The sequence below is a fragment of the Pithys albifrons genome, chromosome 14 (assembly GCF_047495875.1).
Source record: "Pithys albifrons albifrons isolate INPA30051 chromosome 14, PitAlb_v1, whole genome shotgun sequence".
Lineage (NCBI taxonomy): Eukaryota > Metazoa > Chordata > Aves > Passeriformes > Thamnophilidae > Pithys > Pithys albifrons.
In genome coordinates this window covers 3115425-3134884 of record NC_092471.1, presented here as the reverse complement: position 1 = coordinate 3134884, position 19460 = coordinate 3115425, and the positions used below count along the sequence as shown (strand labels likewise).

The window sequence follows — 19460 nt, the reverse complement described above, 5'->3', positions numbered from 1 at the left end:
AATATGGTCCCATTTTTATAAAGCAACATGGGATTTTGGAACAGATGATATAAACTGAAAACCTGAAGAATCAAAAAGCATTAAGTGTGTAGATGACAAGAGGGACATAAATACCAACCAGCATGGCTGGTCAGAATCAATCATGTCAGAACATTGGTTTGGTTTTGATTTTTTTTAGAAGATACCGAAGCTTACTGGGAGAAAACCAGGAGTTGTCAGAAGTCATCTCGCCTTTGGGATGACTCCTGACACCATTTCACATGACATTTTCAAAACTGAGCTGGGGTGGCAGGTTTTAAGTGTAATAAAGATAAGAGAGATGAATAACTTGTTTAGCCACGCTTGGAAGTTCTCAGGGAGTCACTTCCAAAGGCAGACGATGTGCTGAAAGAGTTCCAGGCAAATCCTCCTCCTGATGCTGCTCTGCAGTTTCATTACAGAAAATCACATTTTAACTGTTACATGGAGCTATGACAGCAACCACAAACTTTGGGGGAACAGAATTTAGATTCAGAGAGACATCTTTGCTTTCTCTGAACTTTAGGAGGCAACTTTTTACTTTTCCAAGAGCTGCTTACACCTGTGTGTGAGTAATTACCAGAATGAAACACAGCTGAGGAAAGGAGAGGTAACAGTGAGATTACAGTGGACCCTGAGCAAGCTGGGACTCCAAAATGGTGTGTGGAGGTAAAATTTCATCTTTTCTTTAGTCTGAATTGATGAGTTTTGTCATTCATTGCAGGCCTGCAATTCTTTAAGTTTCTGAATTATGTAAAGTTTATTTTCTGTCTTCATAAAGCACTCTTCATTAGCCAGCAGAGCACTCTTCTTTAATCAGTATATAAAGGATAATTTCAGATTTCCTCGTTATTTAATTAGAACGTGATAAAACCTAAATACCATTTATTTGCAATGCCCTTTTTAAAATTCAGTATGTTCTAAAGTGCCTCGTTCAGTGTGACTAGGGCCAAAACCAGAAAGAAAACCTGATGGTAAGGAAGCTTAAAAGGATAATGTTGTGTGAAAACTGGCTGATTTGTTGGAGTATTTTAATTTTGCTGTAGTTGATAAGGTTATTGTTTGTATTTCTATGGTGACCACTTTTCTTGGGTATTTGTTGAATGCACCCATTTATCCTGCTATGATGTTTGTGAAATGCAGTTTGATTGGGTAGCAGTTCAGTTACTGGTGTCACTTAAGATTTTGGGTTTGGGGCACCTTCTCTCTGCACTGTCAGTCCCACCAGCAGCAAACTGGGCACCAGTTGGCAGGACACTGGACACCCCATGGACTTTACAGAGCTGGAAGACTCCAGCTCTGTGGGACCCTCCCTGTGCTTTGGCAGGGACAAGGCACGAGCTAAAACTGCCCCCTCATCACTTCATTCTTTTTGTGCAGCAACATTTGCAGTGCAGCTCAGAATTTTGCTTTTCTCTCCTTTATTTTTGCTTGTTTAAGCAAAGCACAGCCAGCTCTGCCCTGGGCAGCTGGGGCAGCTCTGCCTGCTGGGCAATGTCAGGGGTCTGTGTCTGTGATATAAAATTATACCCCATCAGTAACTGCCCCAAACTCTGTCTTGACATTTCTATTTCCTTTAAGTTTTTTGGGTAGGGGTAAAAAATTTTGATCCAAGCGTGGAAAATTGTATTATATGTTGATGATTGTTAAGGTAGTAACATTAACCTGAGGTTGCAACAGTGATAAAAAAAAAGATGTAGTAAATGAAAAAAATCAATAATGCCACATAAGAATAAGGAAATATTAAAAATTAATTACAAAATGCTCTTGCTCTATAGATGTGGCTCATCAGTAATAAAATCAGTTTCCATACACTCACAGCAATAGATGGTTTTGAACTAACTTAAAAGTGTTGTTAGAAAATAGTGGTTTAAAGGCTGATATAGAAAGCAGCAGCTTCACAGGACCTGAAGACTTTAGGCCTGATTTGTTTTTTACCAGTGCTGATTAGGACCTGTAATAATTATTTATTATAGCACCCAAATCCTGTCCCTTCCTCTGAACCAGCAAACTTTGACTTAAGTATTTCCCTGCATGGGAAAATCGCTTGTCTGGCATGGTGAATGTTGGTGTACAACAAAATTCTATTTTAATTAACATTAATTTTTCCTAAGAGAAACAAACCCCAAAATCATTGTACACTGGAATTTACCATTCAAGGTGTGACATAATGGAAACCCTGAGGAACAGTTGTTGCCTTGATTAGCCCAGGCTCCAACAGCACAAGAATCTCCTGCAGTTGTCACTTCAGTGCCTGATTCCCAATCTCACATTTGTATTACGTGAGTGTGTTGGAAGAAAATGAAAAGTCATGGAGGAGAAATTCAGTGAGGCTTGAGTACTTCTTGCTCAACCTCCTTGTAGCCAGGGCTAATCTTTCTCAAGAACAAAACCTGACGTGACCAGCAGGCATGATATGGCACTATTTGGAGCTGTCAAAATGCACAGAGTGAAAAGTAATGGCCAAATGCTGCAGAGGAGCCTGGGGCAGCTGTATGGAGAGGACAGAGAAAACAAAATACAAGCCAGAGGCAAAAAAAAAGTGGTTTTCACTCCAAGCCTGACTATTGACAGATGAAACTAATTAACTCTGTGTTCCTTACTTCATTAAGCACCTTTGAGAGCAGATCTGCTTTGTGCTCTACTCCTTCACTGTTGTTGGCTGCACTGGAACAAAAGGGAGATACAGAAAATGGGATGATCCCCACCAGATGAAGGCACCACTTCAGATTTTACCTTGTGACACCTCCCCAGTCATGTAAAATCCTACAGGTTGTTCCAAGGTGTCTCCTCCCCTCATTCAGCTGCTCTCCCACATTCAAACACTACTGCAATGGGGGGGGGGGGTGGGGAAGGCAGATTTTTAACCTTTTTATCCAGTGTGCCCTGTCACAATTACAGATTTATTAGGAAAGGGTGACAGAGGATGTGTATGAAGGTCTGGTCAGCCCCACAGGTGGAGGACACTGAGAGAGATGAAGTTTTCTATTTTGAAGGTTTTGTTTGTTACATGATTTTATCTGTGATCAATTCCTTCTTTTTCTCATTTATGTACTTAGACCCTAAGAGTGTTTCCTTCTGTTATAGTCAAGTATATCCATGTGTTCAGAGGTGCAGATACCCTGATACCAAAGTACTCTCCAGCTTGTTGTTATCTTCTGGTTTTCTGGGTCAGAAAACATAACTCAGACTGAGGTCTGGGCAGATATTTGAGTAATTCATCCTCCTGGATTTGTTTCTGGCTCAGTTGAGGGCATTTCCCTTCAAGTCAGTACAATCCAACCAACATACAGTGAATGCCCTTCCACATTTACTGGAAGGAATTGTTAATGTTATAAACTATGTAGACTGTTGTGCTTTATCTCCTCTTACCCTTGCTCACTGAGTTTCACTTTTTTAATACCTGAGAATGTTCATTATTATCTGTATTTTTGCTCCTGTCAGGAATTAATATCTACTGTGTTTGCTCAGAAAAGTAGGTTTTTGAGACAGCAGCTCACAGCAATTTTTTAATGAGGAAACCTCTTCATGAGTCCACTGCACTTTTCTATGACAGGAGAATCATCTTTGCAGCATTTACAGATAGGATATCAGGTCTGCTTTTATTTGACAGTATCAAGTGTATTTAACACTATTTCTGACAACATGTCTTAATAAAACCTGTGCTCTTGATGCCATTAGTGCCTTGGCATTTATCCAGGCAGATAATAGTGATAACTGCTCCAAGGAGCCAGGTCTGTGTCAGCCTCAGCTCTCTGAAATTCAATTGGAATGAAAACATAAAATCTAAATAAAAGTTGTACCCTAAATCAAAAGAAAAATAAAATAAAAAAGAGCTAAAAGTATTTTACTGATATAGATTGTGGAAAATATTGTTCATAGTATTATTATGACAGATTTTTTTTCCTGGAGTTGTATTCACTATTCTAGGCTGGAGAGAGGAAAAAGTGCATTGTAATCTGATCTCACAAAAAAAAAGAAAAAAGAGCATTTTTATTGCATTTACTCAATAAAATATGTATTATAACTTTGCTGAGGTTGTACTATAGCAACAACTAAATGAAGCATGTGATAATATGCTCTCATATCTGATCTTGAGAGAAGGAACAAATCTCCCCTCAGATTGGTTTTCTGCCTCCTGAAGAAGGAATTGATTATTTAGGTTGCTTGCACTCTGTGTTGTTTCAGAGAAAATACACTCCAAGATATGCCTTAGACTGTTCCCCAGGCTGGGTAATCTCCACCCTTGGAGGGTTTCAAGACACAACTGAGTAACACAACTGAAAACCTGGGCTGACCTCCCTGCTTGGGGCAGGGTTGGGCTGGAGACCCCCTGAGATCCCTTCCAGCCCAAATTTCCCTGTGATCTCATGATCCTGTGCCTCCCAGTAATTTAAAATCTGGAAAGAGGGAATAATATACCGAATGAGGATTTCAAATCTACAGGAAAAAAAAAGTCTTTAAGTAGAATCATGTAAACATTCATCTGTTCCCATCTGAATGTTTTAAGGGTGGCCTGAAGTCATTGATGCTTCTCTCTCTTCTAGTTTCTCTTTTGGGAAGTTTCTGACACTGCTCTTATGACCGTAGAAAACTGCTAAGAGTTATTTAATTTTTGTGCAATATCATAGCACATATTCTACCATGTTCTGACTGACCAGCAAGGTGAGATGAGAGCTAATCAAATTTTTTAGGGGTAGCTCAGCCTTTCCTGCCCCCTTTTGCTGAACACTGACTGCTGAGCATCTCTTTATTAAATAAAATTGATGTTCCCTCCAAACTCACTGTGAAACTCAGTTACTAAATTGAACAGGCAAAGCTGTAACTATATTTATGTTATTTCTGGGTCAGAAATTTTTTTGCTGGGGTTTTACCTTTCCATCTTGCCATGAGTGCACAGAGCACTGACTGTATTGCAAGTCTTTCCTCCAAATAATCCACATTAGAAACTGGTCTTCCATTAGAGAGAGTATTTGGGGTGTAGGAAAACTGAAAGGCCCTCAGCAACAGATTATAGAAGCACAAAGATGAGAAAATTTTAAGTCTAGAAATTAGAAATTTCACATTTAAACTATGTTATTCTCCAAGATTATTTTAAATTATGGTTCTGATTGAAAGCTACTCATTAGAAAAGGTAAAAATTCGTAGCTTTTACCATCAATTTATTTATAAACTGTCATAGCAGTGCCAGTAAAAGGGAAATAACAGCCTTTTTATTAATGGCTTGACATGAGAAACAAAAAGGATGTTTTAGGAACTGTAGAGACTCAAAACAACTTGTGAAAGTTTAAAGGTGATTTATCAACCTAATGCATTGTTTAGATATATAAGGAAATTATTTCAGATGGAGAATGGAAGCTCAGGAGTGTGTTAATAAACCCAGCAGAGCCCTCCTGCTCCACTGAACAGCCCAAACTCTCCTTCAAATCCCACTTTTCCTGTGTGGAGTTTGGCTTTGGATTCACTGCAACACCAATGAAAAAGTATAAGGGAACTTTAAACAGCCAACGAGTAATTGAGCTCAGTTTGAACAGGGAAATAAGACACACAACTCTGCTGCTCCATGGCATCCCTTGGGAGCTTCATGCTGAGCAGCTTCCTCGGCATATTGTACCACCAAGACACCCTAAATTTCTTTTATAGGTGAATTAGGGATCCTTTAAGTGAGTGAAAAAACAAATTAAGCCAAAAAAATTAGTCCTGACTTCCAGCCTTGCTCCTCTCCATGCTTATCTCCCCACTCCACTGTGTCCTGATGGAACAGCCTTGGCTCCTGCAGGATCACCAGGCTGAGCTTCCCAGCAATCTGTCTTGCACTGCTCCTAAATCCACAGTGACAGGCTGTGCCAGGAGACTGTGCTGGCTGCACTGCTGGGCATTTTACTGGGTCAGACTCCTCAGACAGGAAGATCCAAAGGCCATCCTAAGCCTCTGACCCACACACAAAGTGATGGCACAGGAGGGAGTTTCTGCCCAGACATGGAGTTTTCTGGAAACTGGGTAAGGAGCTGGAGAGACTGGAGACTGCTGTGAGTGAGCCCTGGGAGACAGACCTGCAAACCATGACTCAGGACAAGCATTTTCAGCCTTAAACGCTTTCTACAGGGAATTTTTCTAAAAGGTGTTTCTGTACATTTGGCTTAAAGGTCTTGATATAACCACAATATTTGCATATGGTTTGGATTACACTTGAGAATCCAAAAAATCAGAAAATTCCTTAATGTATTGCACAAAATAGAGATCTTTCTGCAGAAAGCTGTAGTTATGATATTCAAAATAACTGATGGGTTTCATTACTCTGAGTGGGTTACTTTGTAGCAAGAATCAACTTCTGTCTGGAAAATTAGAAAAAGGAGTTATTCTTAATGGTTCAAATGCTGTGTTTTATAAATTTCTAGAGCTGCTGTTGTATTAAAAAGCAAAGAAAAAGCAGCACAGGCTTTTCTGCTCACGGTCAGAGCCCTCCTGCCCACTCGACAGAGAGGCAGGTGAGCCTTGAACCCACTAGGCTGCAGCTGCCCCCCAGGCTGGCACCTACCTGGGCACTGAGGAGGTCAAGGGAGAAGACAGAACACTGGGGGGGTAAATCCTGCAAGGAGCAGGTTATAGAATATGTTTTGGCAAGTCACATCTGCCCTGGGGTCAGAAGGGTGGCCAGAAACGGTGGCACCAGAGCTGACCTTTCTACTTGTACTTTCACTGTGCACGTGGCCAAGGCAAATCTCTTGTTCCATGTAGATGAGCATCTAAAACATGAACCCAAATGGAAAAATATTAAGGTAATGTCTGAACAAATATCCTCAGTCTGAAAACAGGGGTTCAGTTGCAAAGCTTTTGATTTATCATCGTGTTCACACCAGGAAGAACGAGGTTCTACCAAAGCCATCAAACATGACTAAGATAAAATTGCCGAGGTATTTTTGCCTCTGTGTGTGTGTGCAGCTCTATTTCTCCACATTCTGCAGTGTGCTGAAATGGTATGACATGGAGACACGGAGCTTTCCTGAGCATCTGTGCTAAATGAACACTCTAAAAGAGGTTTCCTTAGCAACACAAACCATATGTAATAGCTTAAAATAGCTTTTCTCCAACTCCTAGGATTTCTTAGTGGTTTGCTCACAATTTCCATTTAAATCAAGGTGTATTTGCCCAGTTCAAAAAGGTTCTTCATTCTCTGAACTTCTATTAAAGTGAACAGGCTTTGAAAATGCTCCTTTCTTGCAAGAATGCCTCCCTTCCTCTTGACTTCTAATTTATCAGGTAAACTGAAGCATGGCAAATGTTGACAGTGTCAGTCCCCTTCCTCAGATCTATTGACTTTGTTTGCTGTTCAAAACATTTTATTGTAAGGATATACTCAGTGTGACAGGAAAGTTCTAGTTAAAGTAGACTTAGATTTTTGTGATATTAGTATGGGATACGTGAAGATAAACTGTAGAACTATATAGAATCATAGAATGGATTGGGTTGGAAAAGACCTCCAAGATCATCAAGTCCAACCCTTGGTCCAACTCCAGTCCCTTTACCAGATCATGGCACTCAGTGCCACGGCCAAGCTCAGTTTAAAAATCTCTAGGGATGGTGAATCCACCCCCTCTCTGGGCAGCCCATTCCAATGCCTGAGCACTCTCTCTGCAAAGAATTTTTTTCTGCTCTCCAACTTAACACAATTAATCAATCCTAATGTACATGAATTCCACTTTGCAGGCAAATTCAGATACCTGAAAACCCTGCTCAGTTTTTATTGTCCCCAGGAAAATGCTCTCTTTAAAATGAGTAAACCGTGATAACAAGAGGCTGAGAGATGTCTCTGAGTTAATATAAGAAGCAGGTGATAAATCTGAGACATAACCCGTGGATATTAATTAGCAGATCTTTGACATAAGGTTAAAATGTTAGAAATTGGCAGAGAGTGCTTAAATTTGATTAAATAGAGTGTTAATATGCAGGTAAAAAACCTAGATGTTTGTCCCAAGGTTTTCAAACTGAAGAAAAGGACCAAGTTTCAGGCATCACTTTCTTTTCCACTAAATATGTTTGTTTAGGCTAAGTGAGTTTTAGTTAAGCCATGAAGCAAACTTTTAATCCTGTGCTCTTGGTGTGCTGTTTCAGTGCTGGATTAAGGCAGCCTCTTGGAACTGTAAAATACATGAAAATGCAGTGCCTGTTTCCTCACAAAACATTTTTATCCTGCACTCATGCAGATGTGCATCATATCTATCAACCTCAAATGCAGGCAGGGTGTTCCTTTAAATATTTTTAGTTCTCCTCTTTGTTCCCTGTGAGCAGCAGGCAGGTTTTAGTGAAACATTCTGACTTGTATAGAATGGAAACTGTTGCTACAATGAAGCCAAAGATGTTTTATAATTATAGGATGGGTAGATTTTCGTAAGAGCCAGGCTCTCTGATCTTCTTCTATCCTGATTTGCTTTGAACTGAGCTCTGACTATTAAGGATTTGCTTGGAAAAGGAGAGAAGGGGGTGGGCTGGGAGCAGATTTGCTGTCAGAGCTGTGTGGGAAGTTCCAGTGCTGGTGTATCTGTTGGTGGAGTCACTGAGGTGGACTCTGATGTCACAGAGAAAGAAATTTGGTTATTACTTTATTTGAGAGATTATTTTTCTGAAGTTCATTTCCTGTACTTATCTTAAACTCTTTCTGTGACTCCCAAAGCACTTGAGCTTCATTTTTGTATCCATTTTACCTACATACCTATAGGTGAATCCTACATATTCTCTTATCACCTGATGTAGTAATTCCTTAAATATATTATAATTTATTCTGACAGAATGAAAAAAGCCAAACCAAACTGGTCTGTGTTGTGTTCACTGTTGTTTGACTGTAACAAACAAACCCCTTTATTTTTTAAATGTGAAAGACCTTAGTAATGTTCCTCATTCCAGGATTTCAGAGTAACCAACTCAGCTCTTCCAACAGTGCAAAGAAACAGTTCCTGGCCCCAACTTTCAAACCCAGCAATCCCCGTCCCCCTTTTCCAAGATGCTTCCACATCCCCAGGATCCCTCGCTGCTCTTTCAGTGGGGTGTGCTCAGTCTGTCTGTACAAACTGCTCTGCATCGGCCACGTGTGTTTAATCATCCCTTAACTTTTTCTGGAGACATTAAGAAGTGATTTTAAGAGCAGTAATAACTCTTTAAAAAGTAATTTAACAGCTGTCTCTGCTGAGAGCGAGCTCTATGGAGTGAAAATGAGAAGATAATTGAATCATAAAAAAGTTGTTTTGAAATGATTGGAATTGTCCTGGTTTCTTAAATTACTATTAAATGGTATTTTTTTCCCTTGCCTGTAATAATTCATCTTTGAAAGCTAAGCATTTTAAATGGAGGCCTCTGAAATATTGTGTGTCTCCAGTAAGTCAAATTATTTCTCATTTTAGCCTTCTTGGTGGGTGGACAGGGTTAGACTTGATGACATCCAGAGGTTCTTTTCAGCTTCAAGTTTTCTATGATTCTATTTATGTAACTATGAAAAAAAAATTTAATGAATACCCACTCCTTCCACAGGGTGAATATAAAATTAACTTCAAAATACAAACCTACTTATTCCTTTCATCTTTAATAACTGTTTCAGCCCACTTTAATTTCATGTACTTTCTGCTTTTTCTTCAGAAGATGCCACAGTAGCAGATAAGAGTAGGAATAAAATCTGAGGATGCCTTTGAGACATACTGATTGCAATTTCTGCAGCAAGAGCTCGTGTGTGAGGCCACAGCATTTGTTTAGTCAGAATTAATTCACTGGTCACTGGTCATTGATTAGGGAAAATTCTCCTCTTAGATTTTATTCCTGCATCAAATCAACTTCATAGATTTTTGACACTTTGCAAACATTAGATATGAAATTTCACCTGTAATTTGCCAACCAGTTGTGAGTGAATTTCCATCAAATTCTCCACAAGACACAAAACTAATTTCTTTTCCTAGTTGTTACTTCTTGCCAAACCCTACAGTGTAAGAGTAATGTAATTATTATTTCTAAGCAATCAGAAATAAGAGAGATTAACAGTCAGCAAGAACTTGCCAAGAATAATATGTCAAAGTAAACTGAAGGGGCTCATTAGTAGCTTTTTAGTAGATATTATGGAGAACAGAAAAGAAATGGTTGTCATTTATATCTTGGACATGAGAATATTTAACACTTTCTCAGATTAGGTAGTACTGAGTTCAGTCTCAAGGACTGTTTGGAGTAAACCATTCTGGAGTGAGTGTGACACTGGATGGAAATCATGTTATTAAAGTAATTCCCACTGATAAATAGGAAGGTAAATCAGGCAGGGCTCCTAAGGAACTTAGCACTGAAATTCCACTATAACTTCTCATAAATTTTCTAAATTACTTGAAAGGAAGAACAAATAAAGAGAAATCTTTAATAAGAAGTGTATTATAATTGAAGATTGTGTCAAGCTGAGAAGAGCTGCAAGTGTATTGGGCTCCAGGATCAGATCTGAATATTAAATCAGTAAATTGGTGATATTAAATAGGATCAGCACTGAATAGTAACTCAGAAAATTGGAGCCATTATCTGATAAACATGAAACGGAATCTATTTGTGCAAAGCACTCTTTTTGAGAACAATAACTGCAAAAGTGCACAGATGGTTTGGGAACAGGTCTTTGATACAGGGGCAGGAGTTCCACATGAATCACAAGCCAGGCATAAGCAACAGCACCATGTTGTTGAGGAAAAAGAAAAGGAAAAACAAGCCCAGAGCAGAACATTCCAACAGATTTTCAGTCAGGATGACACATAAGTAATCCAGCTCTACAGTAGGCTTGCCAGACTCCAGCAGGAACACATCCAGATCTGTCCACAGTACTGCAAGTACAGACACACAGGGCAGCGGGGAAATATCAGAGCTGTCAGACACAGGACTTCTGACAAAAGGCTGCAAGAATTGCAGCTCTTCAGACTGATAAACAAACTGTGTAAAGAAGAATAGTGTGGGAATAAAAAGAATAAGGGGAACAATATGCTCCCTCTATCCATAGGTGAAAGATCAAGGACATAATGAGCTTAATTGTGTTACAGATAACCAAGGAAGCACCTAAACATAGCTGATCCAACTTTGTCACAGGATTGACATGCTGTCTGACTAGATGTCAAGCATTCTTTACTATCTCTTTAAACCTTAGATTTACTAAAATTGAGATTTATTTTGGAAGCTTTTTTTCCACAACGCTGGAGGTTAAGTGAAAAGAAAACTGGAGTAGTTTTGTTTTAACAATAAAGGCTGCTGTGCTGGGAGATTAGAAATCATCAGTTCTAAACTTTTACCTGAGGCATCAGAGATGCTTCATGAACCAGGAGGGGGAAATAGTGTCATGATGTACCAGAGGGAATGCAGCATTTTATCATCTCCCCTGCACAGGGCACGTCACACCTTCCATTCCCTGGTGCCTTGTGATTCACTGTCAGTCATTCTCGTGCGTTGGTGGTAGGACTGTCATTTGGGTACCCAGAGCTGCCCTCTCAGTGCCAAAAGCTCTCTCAGTCTGGTTTGAGCAGTGGTTTCACAGCATAACTCATATGTTCCAGTCTTTCTTCCTTTTTGGAAATTGTTTTTTGCTTTGAAAAATCAAGCAGACATCGGTTGGATGAGCATCTGTTGCAAACTTTGGAGGACATGGTGCCTGTGCAGTGTAGTGGCTCTCCAAAGAAGTGCTCAGGAGAAAGGGGTATAGCAGCATCTGTGCCACATTTGCCAACCAAAGATTTGGCAGCCTAGGAGCAAGAAATTAGGCCCAGGTACTGCAAAGAGATTTTTTTTAATTGCCACCTTTCACTGCAACAACTAAAGGGGTATTTTTCCTTGTGGTACCTTCATTTAACACTGGAATGTGAGCCAAGACTGTCATATGCTACTGGAATTAAAAAGAGAACTCAAGGGAAAACCCTCACAGAGGGGAAAACACCCAAAATAGTCAGGTACATGTAAGTGTATGACAGACACAGTGAGGGAAATAATCTCATAGCTATTTTCATATGGCTGAAAAAAAGAAAAGAGTTTTCAGGTCTTAAGATGGACTATCAAATAGCTGTACAACACAAATAGTCACCACAGAAAAGCATTGCCTTTGGGAGGATACTCCTCCCAAGTTATCTGGTTCCATGGGCATCAGTGCCAACTTCTTGGATTATGACATTAAACAATTCTATTAAAATTAATTAGAAGTATATTTTGCCTCATATGGGAGATTAGAAGGCACGTGTCTTTAGCAAAACCAGAGTGTATCCCAAACTAGAGTCTGTCGGCAATTTTTCAGCCATATAATTAGGGGAAAAAAGTAATGCACAAGAGAAAAATGATGAATGGATGCTACATTCAGTACTGAAACCTGACTGCCTTGGGCACCAGAAAATGAGCTCCACCAGCACATGTGGGGTGCAAGAGAACAGCCAAGGAATCCCAAAACCAGCAGGCACACAGCAAGGAGGGGCACAGCAGCAGAGTGGCATAAATGCTGGGCATGGCTCTCCCGTGGAAAGGTCAATCCAGTCAGGCCTGTGAGTCCACACTTTATCAAGGGAAGTAATGAAAGTAACTCAGTAGCACAACTCTGCTTGTCAGGAGCCAGCAGTGCTGTCAGTGTGTGTGTGTGTGTGCACATGTGTGTGGTCAGGGTTGCACACAGTCAAATCCTCCCAGTCTGTGCTGTCTCTGGACCACTGACAGATCATTTCCTTTGAAAGAAATGGAAATTCTTTGAGGTCTCCCTGACAGAGGAGCCTGAACCTCAAAAGATTCCATCCAGAGATGGTCCTCGACCAAAGTGCACACCCCCCATGGCCTGGCCTTCTGAACCAGCAGCAATGCCCAGGTTAGTTCCCAAGTGTTCTTTCAGAGTTCATTAAGCTCCTTCTTTAAGCCAAACCTGAAATCTTTTAAGGTTTTCACTCCCCATTTCATTGGCATGGCCCTACTCTGCAGGTTCAGCTTTCTGATCATCCCAGTAATACCAGAAGTTTCTATAGTGGGAAAAACACAGTAGAAAAAAGCAAAATAACTTGGTAGCCAGTCAGGTTTTATGTAGTTTCCCTCTTTTTCCCCAGTGAAGGGGTCCCAGTCCTCATTCTGGGAGTAGATTGGTGAGAACCAGATTAGGTCAGTAAATATATATTATTGTCTACTGCTCATCTTTTTTCCAAACTATAGATGCAGCTTCACTAAGGATCTTACAGCAGGGCAGAGCCATTATTTTAGGTGCTTCTAGAAGGATGTTGGATACCTGTTGAGCCTGTTCCCTGAGCAACACTGACAAGACAGTCCCCAGGCACACTGGGAGCCTTCCTTACCCTTGTGCCAGTAAGACCTTTATTTAACCTGCTATGACCTGGCAGGTATTGATTGGTTACATCTTAACTGGCTGCTGTTTAGACAAAACTAATGAGGCTTTGGTCACTTAAACCCTCATTTACTTTGTTCTTTTTATGGGATATTATTCCATAGGAGCAAGCCAATGGGTCAGAAGGGTTCCTTTAAATCTTGCACTATTTAATTTGGGTACTGGAATACCAAAATGCATTGAAGAAAGCAGGAACAAGCATATTGATGCTCATAAGCAAAATTGAACTGTTTTTTGGAACTTTCTGACTTACTTTTCCTCCTCAATAAACAACCCCAGGGTGCTCCCTCTGTACTACTGACAGTGTTAAGTCCTGAGGTTTCTAGAGAAAGACATCTCAAGTTTTCTGAAGAAATTCAGAATATTGTTTTTGTGTTTCCAAAGTTTTCTCATAAGAAGCATTAGGCTGTTAGTAGAAATTGCTTCCATGCTCTGCTCAAGATTGAGGTATTGGCCAGATTTTCTTTCCTTTTCTATTTTCAGTGTCCAAGTGACACGTAGCAGTGTCCTGCCTTAGAGCCCACCTAAAAATGGGACTTCCACAGGCAGAGGCAACTTGTCTGTGCTACAGACAACAACTTGGAAGGTGCAGTGCTCTTATGGCATAAAAGACAAGTTTGTCCTTGCTCTCCTCAGGTGTGGATGTGAAAGAGCATTTGGCTGCAGTGGCTGGACAGCCTGACCTGTGCTGTGAGAAGGACTCAGAGGGTCCTGCAGATGCCTGATTGCTCAGATGTGTTAATTACCAGCAGAGCCCATTGATTACTATTGAGTGGGACTACCTGGAACTTCTAAAGATAAAGGAGGCCTGAAAGGATGATTTCAAAGGTCTAAGACAAGGCATTGTTCTGAGCAGATGAAAATATATGCAACTAGGTACAGATATAGGGATGTTCTCTTTATTTCTTCTTCTCAGTATTTCATTTCTACCCAGTTAATTAGCATATTAATTCATATCTGGCCTGTGCTGGATGCTATAGAGAACAGTGATTTATTTAATGATTTCTGTTGGTACATATTTAAGAAATTGGAGCTACGTTAATGTGTCTTTAATGATTTGGTTTATTTTCTTGAAATAAATTTTAACTATAGAGAAACTGATAGTCATGAAGAACTTTCTACACAATTTCCAATCATTTTGGCTTTCTAAGGTGTGTGTTAAGATAGGTTTGAACCTACAACATTCATGGGAAGCTTTTACTGAAAACTTCCAAACACCCCTTATTTGAATATAACACTATTTAGTATATACATTCCCCAAAACTATTCTGAAAGCTTCAAGAGCAGAACTTAAATTTGAATGAATTTGAAGACACAAAACTTCAGGAGGTCTAAGGAGAAAGTTTATATATAAGTAGAGAAAATGTCACATTATTTTATAAGACAGTGGTTTATTTCCTCCCAAACTGAATTGATTAGGGGTTTTAGATCTCCTTCTTCACCTGATAGAGAACCTTATTGTGATGAGTAAGTTGCTCTTCTTTTCCTTCAAGTTAAATTGACTTTCCTTTTAAAGTGTGGCTAAAATTACCTTTTCTTCAGGAAATTTGTACTATTATTCAGAATGTTTTGCTGTGGGAATGCTGTTTACACACTCCAAACTGGTGCACTTGTAAACATACAGAACTCCCCCAGTCCTACCTCACTGGTTTTATTCTTGTAAGGGTACTGCTTTCCAAATGGCATTTTGGAATGCAGATTTTTCTCTTCACTCTGCAGATGTTCCCTACAGCAGATGCACAACTTGAAAAATAATAACTGCTAAAAATACGCAAGCTGTCAGCTTGGTTTGCACTAAGAGAAAGAATAAGTTCAAGACAGATTTGTATTTAAATGCAATGTAAGAAATTTGAATTATTCCCACAGACTAATGGCAGTCTCATCAAATGGTGCAAATAATCACATTATGAATGCTTAATTTGAGTCCAAGGTGGGGTGAAGGTGGAGTTAAAGTTGTTGCTGTTTAAGCTAAAAATGCCAACCTGATTTTGTAAAAGAAATAATATAAAATGCTTAATCAAATAATTGGCATTAAAATTTTTTTCTCTAGTATTCACTACTTAAAAATAGCTCTTCCTTTCTGCTTACACCTTTAAGGTCTCATAGCTGTAATGGTGGTTTTTTTCACCTGACCTTGCACGAAATATTTGTCTTAGTCAACTAAACAAGCTGTGAAAGTACTGGGATTTCAAGCAATCCTTTAGAAAAAACAAGTAGTGATGCTTCCTTTCCACTTAGTTCAAGGTTGCTTTTCCTTGTCAGGAAGACAGTCAAATAAAAGCAGTGAGGATTTGGAGAGATCGATGGCAACCACACACCCCGTGCTCCTCCAGCAGCTCCCATTTGTCAAAGCTGCACCCATTGATAAAGTCAGAATGAGGACAGGATTTCAGGAGGCTCCTTTCTGCATTGCACTTACACATAACATATCAAGGGAAAAAATTAGTATGGTAATGTGACAACCTGGCAGGTTTTATTTCCATGGCAGAGTTATGCAATGATGTACCTTAAGCAAAGTGCAAAATTTCATGACAATGTTTCCATTCATTTCTTTAATGTACAAGTCTTCCTATTCATTTGAGTGTGGGTGTGCACATACATAAAGTGAGATGAACACAGTGAGGAACTCTGGCTAAAAACAAAGACAGTGTCAGGGAACAACTTGGATTAAGTCTGTCTTTCTAAGCACAGACTTTAAAACTCCTACCTCTCTGCAGATTCATCTGTATTTTCTTCTGTGATCATCTGCAACTCCTGTGAGGCTTTACTTGACTCTTCTTTCGCACAGTTTTCCTCTGTGCCTGTTTTGGGGATATCCTCATTTGCTCGCAGCTGTTCGATGAGGTTTTGCTGATGCCAGGCTTGAATGGCTCGGTGGTGCCCCGGGGTCGGCCCTGGCACGGGGGCCAGGATGTTGTGGTGGACAGGGCTGCTGGTTTTCTTCAGCCCGTTTCTGTCCCGAGAGTGGTTCTTCAGCCTGCTCTGCACCGGAGTGCCCCTGTGCTCATACCCTTCCTGCTGGTGGCAGCCCCCCGAGCCCGGGGAGCCCTGCGAGGGGTGACTGAACCATCTCCAGCGGAGCCTCAGGATCTGCTTCACATCAAACTCTTTCTTGCCAGACACTGACATTTTTTTTGAGGAAAAAAAAAGACAAAAGCCTATTCTTTTTGGAAGGAAACGGATTCTTTGTTATCTCTTGTGTATCAACTCCTCTTCTTAAGAAAAGACAACAAAAGAACAAATACCGGTAGCTGTCTCCGTCTGCCTCCTGATTAACACCCTGCGCGCTCTGGCAGGCGATGCTGCGCCGCGCTAAGTGTATAGGTGGGAATCCATCCTGACAGGATGATGAGGTCAGCCCTTAGCCAAGGAAATCAGCTTAGCACAGGAAAGCAGCAGCAGAGCCCTCGGCAGCTGCCAGGCTTACACACTCCCAGCACAGCGCGGCTCGCATATATAACCCACCCCACATGATCCTCCGGGAGCGGAGCCGCAACTTAACATGCAGGGAGGCACCTCCAAATAAAGTGACAAGACTTTCTATCTACCTCGCAGCGTTTGCCATCGAGCCTGCTAATGAGCAGCGCTGCATCTCGCAGAAGGTTGGGAGAGAATTCTTTTAGGCGGATTTTGGGGAAGGAGTCGCTGTGGAACTCTCCGCTTTTCCTTATTCTGCATTTGTTTGTGTGGCTCTGTAGAATGCCTACCGATGGCCTCGGTGTGGTAGCACTTACCTAAAGGAGAGGCAGCGTTGCGGTACATGGTGCAGAACTGGATGTATTTTCTCACCTACAGAAAGATTCCTCCATGGAATTGCAGGGGGATGAGAACAGAGGGAGGGAGCTCAGGGAAATCGCGATGTGCTCCCCCAGTGACTGGATGTGTGGCAAACACAGTTTCCTGGCTCAGTGCCTGTGCAAACACCCTTTCCCATCCTGCTCTCCATTTCTCACGGTCACCAAAATGCTCGTGATTTTTTTTTTTGAAAACACCTTTCTCTGCTTTCTTTTGATAGGGAACAGTGTAACATGTTTTCAGCAATTTAATAGAAGATATGTATCCCTCCCCATCTCTTGGTTAACAGGCAGGGCTCTGAGCACTGTTCCCTGTGTGTTTGGGAATAATGCACACAGAATGTGTTCATGTGCAAATGGCAAATGAATGGATGGACTGGAGTTTGTTTATTGTGCTGTATTCTCCAAGGTTTGCTGCTGGTGATCAGCCCACTGTAAGCAGTGGGCAGAAATAGGAAAAGCAGTAACACAGAGCCAAGAGAAAAGGACTCAGAGCTAAAGGACCCCTCCAATACACCTTCTTACATCTCCTCTTCAGTCCTTCTCACATTAACTTCCTTTTTCTCTGTCTTTGTTGGGAATTTTTCTTTTTTTACCCAAACTTTTCTGATGGGATGTTGAACCATCAAACAATAAAATCTGCTTTGCTTTTCTTTTTTTGCTACATGTAATGCAAACAGAGAAATGTGAAGGAGAGTTTAGGGGGGGGAAATAAGCAAAATGAGAGGATAGGACTAAGGAATCATCAGCCTTTTTGCTGGGCTCTGCAGCTCTTGTCCTATTGATGGGATTCAAACAAATGATATGCAGCATTGTGGAATGGGTGCATGTGAGAGAAATTGGGGAGAACAGCAAAATAATTGTCAGATATTGCATTATGTAGATACATAGAGGGAAAGACTTTGTATGAAAGAAAACCTGTTTGAAAGAGTTGGCCATAAAAGGCAGGAAGGAAGAAGTTGAGGAAAGATTTGGCAGATGCAGCCAATGCATATTTGTTGCTATAGAGAACATTGAGGCTGAGCTGCAGTCGATGTAAATTAACCAGACTTCATTTTATGTGTTACAGGAATAGATAGAAACTAGAAAACTTGGGCAACTTCTATTAAGTCATACTAAGAAGAAGGGACATAAAGGCCTGGTCATGCATTTAATAGGGAGTTTCAGTTTAAGCTTGTTGAAAATATCAACTAATAAAGAAGTTTCTCCCAAAATTCGGGGATTTTAGAGAATTGTTGGGAGTGAATGGATAAGTGAAAAGGCCGAGCATTGAGTAAGAGATTACTGTAAGTCCAGAAGTCATGTAAGATGTTTTCACACTTAATTGATGACCTTTTTTACAATCTGGAATTTTCTGGAGATCCAAGTGTTTCAGGTATTTTTCCTTGCATTACAACTGTACGTATTTAATGCAATGCTTTGTGACTTTTCAGCCTGCACACCTATGGATGTCATTCTTTCCCATTTCACACAAGTAATGAGGCTTAGTGCCATCTGTATGTATTCCTCAGGATTGCCTACATGACAATCTGACATCTATTTTAAGGAGGGAATCTCTATATACCAAGTGAGTGAAATAATTTATGATGAAATCTTGTCAAGGTGGCCAGAGAACACGGTTTCTTGCTCCTGTTTAATCAGGTCATTGAGTCATCTCAGCAGCTCTGTCAGCTCCTCTTAGCAACAGCTCTGATACATTTAATCCATATTTTTTCACCATTGTCACAAAGCTCCTGTCATTTTCCTTCCCTCTAATCCCTTTTGCAGAAGTCATCCTGTACTCCAAGATATCATCAGCACTGTATCCGCTGGATTTTACTGGAGAATGTACAAGCAGCACTTCTTTTTTGTGAATGACTCCAATTCCTGCTAACTCAGTGCAGGTTTTAGCAGATGTAAAGTGTGTCTAGCTCAAATTATTATCATAAACTGGACATTTGCTGAAGAGACTGTCTTGCTCAAGTCAGTTTGAGTCAGCACTGATTATGTTTCAGGTAGAGCATAAGTAGGTTATTTTTTACACAGCTTTTTACTCTCCTGGCTAAAATTTCAATGTGCTGTACTAGGATGGTGTAAGTGATTTGATATCCCAAAACTTCAGGCCTGAAATGATTAGAAGTGGGTATGTGGCACATATATGTACAAACCTGGTGCAGCTTTAAGCCACACAGCTGCTTTTAATCATTTAGATGCATGTTGTGGTGAGAAAACTAATTCCCTCAAACTGAATTCAATGAGAGTGTTTTACTTCTTGGCAATTTCTTTGTAAATCTCAGTCATACTTTTAG

General features: G+C 40.4%; 1 protein-coding gene across 3 annotated transcripts in view; it reads right to left on the bottom strand.

Moving 5' to 3' along the window:
- Window positions 1–19460, bottom strand: part of KLHL4 (kelch like family member 4) — a 74657-nt gene that overhangs the window by 21184 nt on the left and 34013 nt on the right. The window contains exons 1-2 of one of the 3 annotated variants that reach the window (XM_071569515.1): window positions 17113–17256; window positions 16086–16500 (exon numbers count right to left, since the gene is read on the bottom strand). The exons of 1 other annotated variant lie outside the window; for it this stretch is intronic. In XM_071569515.1, coding sequence (XP_071425616.1) covers window positions 16086–16500; window positions 17113–17140 — 443 coding nt within the window. In that variant the 5' untranslated portion in view covers window positions 17141–17256. Of the gene's footprint in view, window positions 1–16085; window positions 16501–17112; window positions 17257–19460 lie in introns of those variants that run through there. One more of the 3 variants, XM_071569517.1, reaches the window with a different exon arrangement.